General features: G+C 46.8%; 1 protein-coding gene across 2 annotated transcripts in view; it reads right to left on the reverse strand.

Moving 5' to 3' along the window:
* Positions 1–10,266, reverse strand: part of LOC138793426 (cyclic nucleotide-binding domain-containing protein 2-like) — a 149,764-nt gene extending 139,498 nt beyond the window's left edge. For both annotated transcript variants that reach the window (XM_069971991.1, XM_069971992.1), the window contains exon 1: positions 10,138–10,266. In XM_069971991.1, coding sequence (XP_069828092.1) covers positions 10,138–10,196 — 59 coding nt within the window. In that variant the 5' untranslated portion in view covers positions 10,197–10,266. The remainder of the gene's footprint in view (positions 1–10,137) is intronic.
* Positions 10,267–10,425: the final 159 nt, after the last annotated feature.

Genomic DNA, 10,425 nt, shown 5'->3' on the forward strand with positions numbered 1-10,425 from the left:
CCTCTTTATTGTCATTTATCATAAGTGTGCGCTTACTTTCTTTTGTTTTAAGTATACCTAATTGGAGCATGTCGGTATACGAGATCGCTTATCCAGGCAGGATACGTGGTGTCCTCTGGTGTCCGGCGCTGAGCGGATCTTTCAAGGATTTCCAAAAGATGATTGGAGTCGTAGTACTAAAATCTTCAACTACTTTATTGCAAAATCATCTTTTGGAAATCCTTGAAAGATCCGCTCAGCGCCGGACACCACGTATCCTGCCTGGATAAGCGATCTCGTATACCGATTCCTCCTACCGACTCTGGTGGGCAGTGGGCGTTCAAAGCATCTGGCGGTGTCGGGCTCATAGCACGACCCGCAAAGGTGAGCAACATCCTATCACTAACTCATTCATCAGCCTACCCTGCAAAATTACACTATGTGCGCCGTGCGCTGTATTCCCCTTTTCTCTTTTTAGTAATTGGAGCAAGTATAACTAATGTGGACACAGAGGGGGCACATATACACTAGGGGCACATATAACTAAATGGGGCACAGAGGGGGCACATATACACTATAGGGGGCACTTAAACACTATATAGGGGCACAGAGGGGGGCACATATACATTATAGGGGCACATAAACACTATATAGGGGCACAGAGGGGGGCACATAAACACTATATAGGGGCACAGAGGGGGATCTTAATTTTTTTCTGGTGTTTGGGGTGTAAGTTAATGTGGCCCGGTGTCTGAAGTTACAAGTTGGGGTATGCATTTATTTTGGGTCTGCAGCATACATTTATTTTGGGGTCCAGGTTATAAATTTATTTCGGGGTCTGTGGATTCCATTTAATCAGGGGTCTGGGATATCAATTTTGTTTAGGGGTGTGCAGAATTAGTTTATTCAGGCATCTGGGGTATGATTTTTATTGGAGTGTGGTACAGGAAAGTGATGAGAGAAGGAGTCACCTGGTATATGGAGTCACTGTCAGCTCTCCTGACATCTGTTATTTGTGCCCTCCATGAGATAACAATTGCAGTGCATCTTTAGTTAGAGCTTTGTGTTGTTTTCTTCCTCTGTTATTCCTCCTGGAAACATAAGACATCAGGCCTGGTCTACATGGAGACGTATAGTGACACAATAATATTACATTACTCCATGTATCCCACAGTTACCAATCCTCTGATCAATAGGATGTGTCCCCACATAGTCTGTTACTGTCAGTCATAACTGGGCAGTGTCAGTGTAGGAAAGAGGGGATGGTAAGGGCCATACTACATGGCCTGAACCAGCACTGTAAGCGATCGCTCGCACGGCTCAATAATGGTGCGGCAGGGTGTGATTGCTGATGTTCATGCAGCTCTTGCTGTGATCAATGTGTTCCTAGATTTCCAAGAGGCATAACAGGGGAACAGCACAGTGGAGCAAACAAATCATCTATAGTATTCTACCTGTGACTGCGTCTGATCACTGCTGTATTCTCTTCTATAGTCTTCAGCATCTGTGTACACCTGGTGTCTAATGTTAATATATGAGGCTATTATTATATGACAGTAAAGCTTAAACATCTTCTGCTCGACATAGTTGATGCAGTGGTTGGGTGGAGATATATATGTGGGCTGGTGGGGTTTATGTGCCAGGGCTGCTTTTCAGCCCCAGTCCGGCCCTGGTCCCTGCCCATAAGAGCTTACACCCTGCAGGAGAGAGGACCCTGCCCATAAGAGCTTAAACTCTACAGGAGGGAGGTCCCTGCCAATAAGAGCTTACACTCTACAGGAGAGAGGACCCTGCCCATAAGAGCTTACACTCTACAGGAGAGAGGACCCTGCCCATAAGAGCTTACACTCTACAGGAGAGAGGACCCTGCCCATAAGAGCTTATACTCTACAGGAGGGAGGTCCCTGCCCATAAGAGTTTACACCCTACAGGAGATAGGACCCTGCCCATAAGAGCTTGCACTCTACAGGAGAGAGGACACTGCCCATAAGAGCCTACACTCTACAGGAGACAGCACCCTGCCCATAAGAGCTTACACTCTACAGGAGAGAGGACCCTGCCCATAAGAGTTTACACTCTACAGGAGAGAGGACACTGCCCATAAGAGCTTACACTCTACAGGAGAGAGGACCCTGTCCATAAGAGCTTACACTCTACAGGAGAGAGGACCCTGCCCATAAGAGCTTACACCCTACAGGAGATAGGACCCTGCCCATAAGGGCTTACACTCTACAGGAGAGAGGACCCTGCCCATAAGAGCTTACACTCTACAGGAGAGAGGACCCTGCCCATAAGAGCTTATACTCTACAGGAGGGAGGTCCCTGCCCATAAGAGTTTACACCCTACAGGAGATAGGACCCTGCCCATAAGAGCTTGCACTCTACAGGAGATAGGACACTGCCCATAAGAGCTTACACTCTACAGGAGAGAGGTCCCGGCCCATAAGAGCTTACACTCTACAGGAGAGAGGACACTGCCCATAAGAGCTTACACTCTACAGGAGAGAGGACACTGCCCATAAGAGCTTACACTCTACAGGAGAGAGGACCCTGCCCATAAGAGCTTACACTCTACAAGAGAGAGGACCCTGCCCATAAGAGCTTACACTCTACAGGAGAGAGGTCCCTGCCCATAAGAGCTTCCACTCTACAGGAGAGAGGACCCTGTCCATATGAGCTTCCACTCTACAGGAGAGAGGACCCTGCCCATAAGAGCTTATACTCTACAGGAGACAGCACCCTGCCCATATGAGCTTACACCCTACAGGAGACAGCACCCTGCCCATAAGAGCTTACACTCTACAGGAGAGAGGACCCTGCCCATAAGAGCTTACACTCTACAGGAGGGAGGTCCTTGTCCATAATAGTTTACACCCTACAGGAGATAGGACACTGCCCATAAGCGCTTACACTCTACAGGAGAGAGGACCCTGCCCATAAGAGCTTACACTCCACAGGAAAGAGGACCCTGCCCATAAGAGCTTACACTCTACAGGAGAGAGGACACTGCCCATAAGAGCTTACACCCTAAGGCTGGGTTCACACTATGTATATTTGAAGCTGTATTTGGTCCTCATGTCAGGTCCTCATAGCAACCAAAACCAGGAGTGGATTGAAAACACAGAAAGGCTCTGTCCATACAATGTAGAAATTGAGTGGATGGCCGTCATATAACGGTAAATAACTTCCATTATTTCAATACAACAGCCGTTGTTTTAAAATAACAGCAAATATTTGCCATTAAATGACGGCCATCCACTTAATTTCAACATTATGTGAACAGATCCTTTCTGTGTTTTCAATCCACTCCTTGTTTTGGTTGCTATACAGCCTCAAAAATACAGCCTCAAATATACGTAGTGTGAACCCAGCCTTAGGCTGGGTTCACACACTGTATATTTGAGGCTGTATTTGGTCCTCATGTCAGGTCCTCATAGCAACCAAAACCAGGAGTGGATTGAAAACACAGAAAGGATCTGTTCACACAATGTTGAAATTGAGTGGATGGCCGCCATATAACAGTAAATAACGGCCATTATTTCAATACCACAGCCGTTGTTTTAAAATAACAGCAAATATTTGCCATTAAATGATGGCCATCCACTCAATTACAACATTATGTGAACAGAGCCTTTCTGTGTTTTCAATCCACTCCTGGTTTTGGTTGCTATACAGCCTCACAAATACAGCCTCAAATATACATAGTGTGAACCCAGCCTAAAGGAGAAAGGACACTGCCCATAAGAGCTTACACTCTACAGGAGAGAGGACCCTGCTCATAAGAGCTTACACTCTACAGGAAAGAGAACCCTGCCCATAAGAGCTTACACTCTAGAGGAGAGAGGACCCTGTCCATAAGAGCTTACACTCTACAGGAGGGAGGTCCCTGCCCATCAGAGCTTACACTCTACAGGAAAGAGGACCCTGCCCATAAGAGCTTACACTCTACAGGAGACAGCACCCTGCCCATAAGAGCTTACACTCTACAGGAGGGAGGTCCCTGCCCATAAAAGCTTACACTCTACAGGAGAGAGGACCCTGCCCATAAGAGCTTACACTCTACAAGAGACAGCACCTTGCCCATAAGAGCTTACACTCTACAGGAGAGAGGACCCTGCCCATAAGAGCTTACACCCTACAGGAGAGAGAACCCTGCCCATAAGAGCTTACACTCTACAGGAGAGCGGACCCTGCCCATAAGAGCTTACACTCTACAGGAGAGAGGACCCTGCCCATAAGAGCTTACACTCTACAGGAGAGAGGACCCTGCCCATAAGAGCTTACACTCTACAGGAGAGAGGACCCTGCCCATAAGAGCTTACACTCTACAGGAGAGAGGACCCTGCCCATAAGAGCTTACACTGTACAGGAGAGAGGACCCTGCCCATAAGAGCTTACACTCTACAGGAGAGAGGACCCTGCCCATAAGAGCTTACACTCTACAGGAAAGCGGACCCTGCCCATAAGAGCTTACATTGTACAAGAGAGAGGACCCTGCCCATAAGAGCTTACACTCTACCGGAGAGAGGACCCTGCCCATAAGAGCTTACACTCTACAGGAGAGAGGACCCTGCCCATAAGAGCTTACACTCTACAGGAGAGAGGACCCTGCCCATAAGAGCTTACACTCTACAGGAGAGCGGACCCTGCCCATAAGAGCTTACACTGTACAAGAGAGAGGACCCTGCCCATAAGAGCTTACACTCTACAGGAGAGAGTTCCCTGCCCATAAGAGCTTACACTCTACAGGAGAGAGGACCCTGCCCATAAGAGCTTACACTCTACAGAAGAGAGGACCCTGCCTATAAGAGCTTACACTCTACAGGAGAGAGGACCCTGCCCATAAGAGCTTACACTCTATAGGAGAGGTCCCTGCCCATAAGAGCTTATACTCTACAGGAGAGAGGACCCTGCCCATAAGAGCTTACACTCTACAAGAGACAGCACCCTGACCATAAGAGCTTACACTCTACAGGAGAGAGGACCCTGCCCATAAGAGCTTACACTGTACAAGAGAGAGGACCCTGCCCATAAGAGCTTACACTCTACAGGAGAGAGGACCCTGCCCATAAGAGCTTACACTGTACAAGAGAGAGGACCCTGCCCATAAGAGCTTACACTCTACAGGAGAGAGTTCCCTGCCCATAAGAGCTTACACCCTACAGGAGAGAGAACCCTGCCCATAAGAGCTTACATTCTATAGGAGAGGTCCCTGCCCATAAGAGCTTACACTCTACAGGAGAGAGGACCCTGCCCATAAGAGCTTCCACTCTACAGGAGACAGCACCCTGCCCATAAGAGCTTACACTCTACAGGAGAGAGGACACTGCACTTACGTTTATGCTCTACAAAAGAGTTTGCAATGTAAATATGTATTTAGGATGCTGGTTGTCATAGTTATAAGTAATGTATTGTATTTACACAGTGACTGCACCAGCAGAATAATGAGTGCAGCTCTGGAGTACATTACAAGCTGTAACACAGTATCAGCACAAGACAAATAGTGGAATGAATAGAATGTAATGTATATTAAACAAATACATACAAATATATATATATATATATATATATATATATATATATATATATATACACACTCACCGGCCACTTTATTAGGTACACCATGCTAGTAACGGGTTGGACCCCCTTTTGCCTTCAGAACTGACTCAATTCTTGGTGGCATAGATACAACAAGGTGCTGGAAGCTTCCTCAGAGATTTTGGTCCATATTGACATGGTGGCATCACACAGTTGCCGCAGATTTGTCGGCTGCACATCCATGATGCGAATCTTCCCGTTCCACCACATCCCAAAGATGCTCTATTGGATTGAGATCTGGTGACTGTGGAGGCCATTGGAGTACAGTGAACTCATTGTCATGTTCAAGAAACCAGTCAGAGATGATTCTAGCTTTATGACATGGCGCATTATCCTGCTGAAAGTAGCCATCAGATGTTGGGTCCATTGTGGTCATAAAGGGATGGACATGGTCAGCAACAATACTCAGGTAGGCTGTGGCGTTGCAACGATGCTCAATTGGTACCAAGGAGCCCAAAGAGTGCCAAGAAAATATTCCCCACACCATGACACCACCACCACCAGCCTGAACCGTTGATACAAGGCAGGATGGATCCATGCTTTCATGTTGTTGACGCCAAATTCTGACCCTACCATCCGAATGTCGCAGCAGAAATCGAGACTCATCAGACCAGGCAACGTTTTTCCAACCTTCTACTGTCCAATTTCGATGAGCTTGTGCAAATTGTAGCCTCAGTTTCCTGTTCTTAGCTGAAAGGAGTGGCACCCGGTGTGGTCTTCTGCTGCTGTAGCCCATCTGCCACAAAGTTCAACGTACTGTGCGTTCAGAGATGCTCTTCTGCCTACCTTGGTTGTAACGGTTGGCTATTTGAGTCACTGTTGCCTTTCTATCAGCTCGAACCAGTCTTCCCATTCTCCTCTGACCTCTGGCATCAACAAGGCATTTCCGCCCACAGAACTGCCGCTTACTGGATGTTTTTTCTTTTTCGGACCACTCTCTGTAAACCCTAGAGATGGTTGTGCGTGAAAATCCCAGTAGATCAGCAGTTTCTGAAATACTCAGACCAGCCCTTCTGGCACCAACAACCATGCCACGTTCAAAGGCACTCAAATCACCTTTCTTCCCCATACTGATGCTCGGTTTGAACTTCACGAGATTGTCTTGACCATGTCTACATGCCTAAATGCACTGAGTTGCCGCCATGTGATTGGCTGATTAGAAATTAAGTGGTAACGTGCAGTTGGACAGGTGTACCTAATAAAGTGGCTGTTGAGTGTATATATATATATATATATATATATATACATTTATATACTGAAGACATGGATATAGTCATTGGCTGTATCCACGTTTTCCAGACAACCTTAGAGCTTTATCCAAGTTCAGCAGCCACTGCTAATCAAATGCCGAACGTTCGGGTTCGGATCGACTCGAACCCGAACCCGGCTCGCTCATCTCTAACTGGCATCCATGTTGACTACTGCTGGGCCTTTACTGCTATCCATGTTGACTTTTGCTGTGCCTGCCCTTGTTTTTTTTGTTTTTTTTTTATTTGTATAGCACACACAGATTCTGCAGCGCTTCACCTATCTGTATGTTTTTGAGTGTGGGAGGAAACCCACGCAAACAGAACATACATAGAAACTTTTTAACTTTTTGCAGATGTCCTTGGTCATATTTGAACCCAGGACTCCAGCGCTGTAAGGCTACAGTGCTAACCACTGAGCCACCATGCTGCCCTTGCCTCCATGTTGGCTACTGCGGGGCCTTAACTGGCATCCATGTTGATTACTGCTGGGCCTTAACTGGCATCCATGTTGACTACTGGTGTGCCTGCCCTTGCCTCCTTGTTGGCTACTGCTGGGCCTTAACTGGTATCCATGTTGACTACTGCTGGGCCTTAACTGGCATCCATGTTGACTACTGCTGGGCTTTTACTGGCATCCATGTTGACTAATGGTGTGCCTGTCCTTGCCTCCTTGTTGGCTACTTCTGGGCCTTCACTGACATCCATGTTCACTACTGCTGGGCCTTCACTGGCATCCATGTTGACTACTGGTGTGCCTGCCCCTGCCTCCATGTTGGCTACTGCTAGGCCTTAACTGGCATCCATGTTGACTTCTGCTGGGCCTTCACTGGCATCCATGTTTACTACTGCTGGGCCTTAACTGGCATCCATGTTTACTACTGCTGGGCCTTAACTGGCATCCATGTTGACTACTGCTGTGCCTGCCCTTGCCTCCATGTTGGCTACTGCTGATCCTGCCTGGCCTCCATGTTTGTTACTGTTGCTCCTGCCTGGCCTCCATGTTGGCTACTGCTGCTCCCGGGAGTTCTCTGTGTGCTCAATGCCATGCTGTGTCTGGCCTAGTTTTTTGGAGACTCACTTGCTTCCTCACTCATTTTTAATGGTTCTCTGTATGCTCACTGCCATGCTAGGTCTGGTAAAATTTTTGGAAGGCTGACTGGCTACCGCTTCTACCTTGTTCACTCTGTCCTCACCGCCATGCTGTGTCAGGATGAAATTTTTGGCTGGTTCATGCTATGCTACCTCTGTTTTAATGGTTCCCTGTGTTCTCACTGCCATGCTGTGTCAGGCTGAGTTTTTGGGTGATCCATATGCCTACCTCTTTTTTAATGGTTCTCTGTGTTCTCAATGCCATGCTGTGTCAGGCTGAGTTTTTGGGTGGTCCCTATGCCTACCTTTGTTTTAACCAGGCTGTTGCACAGAATTAGGCATAATGGTGCCATTAGGTAGCCTCAGAAGCATGCATACATGCTGCCCCTGCTGTTTCCTGTCCATTACCAAGGTGTTTTCATAATTTTCTGAGGTTGACAGGTTTTCACACGACCTTCCCCCTACCGAACTTAGGTCCCCTGCAAAAATGATCGTGTCTCCCAATGGATTCAATGAGGTTCATTACTCGAAACGAGCACTCGAGTATCGGGAGATATCGAGTAAGGAGCACCCGAGCATTTTAGTACTCGCTCATCACTAGACAACACAATTACCCCCAATATCTGGCATCGGGTCAACTTAAAGGAGAACTCTGTGCTGGTGATTTTTGACCATGCCCGCTCACCCAGTCAGCGGCCATAGCAGGGTCCCGTCTCGGACGCTTACTCGGACTGACTGAGCGAGCCAAGCATGTCACATCCCAGGTCCCCACTCAGAGCTTGAAGCCGCCGGAACCGGGGGACTGGAGCTGCCGGATACCAACACCAGCACTGGAGTGGAGACGGGTGAGAGCATGTTACTTCTTTCATCCTCCCCCTCCCCAGCAATCTTTCAAAAATCACCCCAGCCCAGAGTCCTCATATAAGGGTCTAACATACTCCAAACTTTCTTATTCCTATGGTGGTAAACCTGAATAACTTGACAGTCAGAATTGTGTTGTAGAGCTGTCTTAGGGTGGGCATATACCTTATACTGTATACATATGCTTTCATAGCAGCATAATGTTATGAATAACATTAGCTGAGCCTAATATTCATCAGCGACTATTTAGCTGAGCCTAATACTCATTAGTGGCGATTTAGCTGAGCCTTATACTCATTAGTGGCTATTTAGATGAGCCTAATACTCATTGGGGCTATTTAGCTGAGCGTAATACTAATCGGTGGCTATTTAGCTGAGCCTAATACTCATCAGTGGCTATTTAGCTGAGCCTAATACTCATTGGTGGCTATTCAGCTGAGCCTAATACTCATCAGTGACTATTTAGCTGAGCCTAATACTCATTGGTGGCTATTCAGCTGAGCCTAATACTCATCAGTGACTATTTAGCTGAGCCTAATACTCATTGGTGGCTATTTAGCTGAGCCTAATACTCATTGGTGGCTATTTAGCTGAGCCTAATACTCATTGGTGGCTATTTAGCTAACACATCAGTGGCTATTTAGCTTAGCCTAATATTTATCAGTTACTATTTAGCTGAGCTTAATACTCATCTGTGGCTATTTAGCTGAGCTTAATACTCCTTAGTGTCTATATATCTGAACTTAATACAAATTATTGTCCATTCAGCCAAAATTGGTCAGACATTAGTCAGCTATGTTCACCATTATGTGTAGTAAGAGAAACAGATCGCTAATCTCAGGGAGACCAGCCAAACAATAACACTGCCGGCTGCTAGTGAAAGCCCTCAATGCAGTGATATCCTAGGTGCATTGCCCCCTGGGAAACATGAAAATGCAAAAGAAGAGCTTGTAAAGCCTCATTAAAGAGTCTCAAAAAACAGGACTAGCCAGATAGCCCTCCGGGAAGGACCCAGCCAAGGAGTGGCCCTATAAGTCAATGTAATGACAAGGGAAAAACCAAGGCCAGGTATCCATCCACATACAGCTGTTTTGGGGTGTTGCCCCTCATCAGTGTGAAGCAGGATTCTGGCTAGGTGGGAGCAATGCCTAGTAGAGCCATTATGTGTAGGTCCAACATAACATTACACTGCCTTAAGTCACTGTCCAATCTTCATGTTTAGGAATTTACTAGAACTAACCGATCCCCCACTATACACTACACAAGGTAAACTACAACCTTTTCGACTTTTATGTGTTAATAGATCTATATTTACCAAGTACTTGAACTAAATTCCACCCAACACCTCAGCTGTACTTACTCATCATGGTGAAGTGGCCACTCCATAAGCGGGACCTCATCGCTCATCTCTTGGTTCATGCTTCCTCCTCTCTGCTACAAACAACAGTGCCAAACTGTATCCCGGCGGCCGGTGCCTCGCATGGTCATGTTATCTGCCAGTATAATGTCTTGATCTGATTTTTATCCACGGCGTTACAAGCACTTCAGCTAAGTGGTAAACAATGTTATCGGAGATTATGTACTGGGAGGGTCAAGTTTCACCGGCGACTAATAAAACAGAATGTTGCTTGTTGACTTTGCAGAGCAA

This window comes from Dendropsophus ebraccatus, chromosome 5 (genome assembly GCF_027789765.1).
Source record: "Dendropsophus ebraccatus isolate aDenEbr1 chromosome 5, aDenEbr1.pat, whole genome shotgun sequence".
In the NCBI taxonomy this organism is placed as follows: domain Eukaryota; kingdom Metazoa; phylum Chordata; class Amphibia; order Anura; family Hylidae; genus Dendropsophus; species Dendropsophus ebraccatus.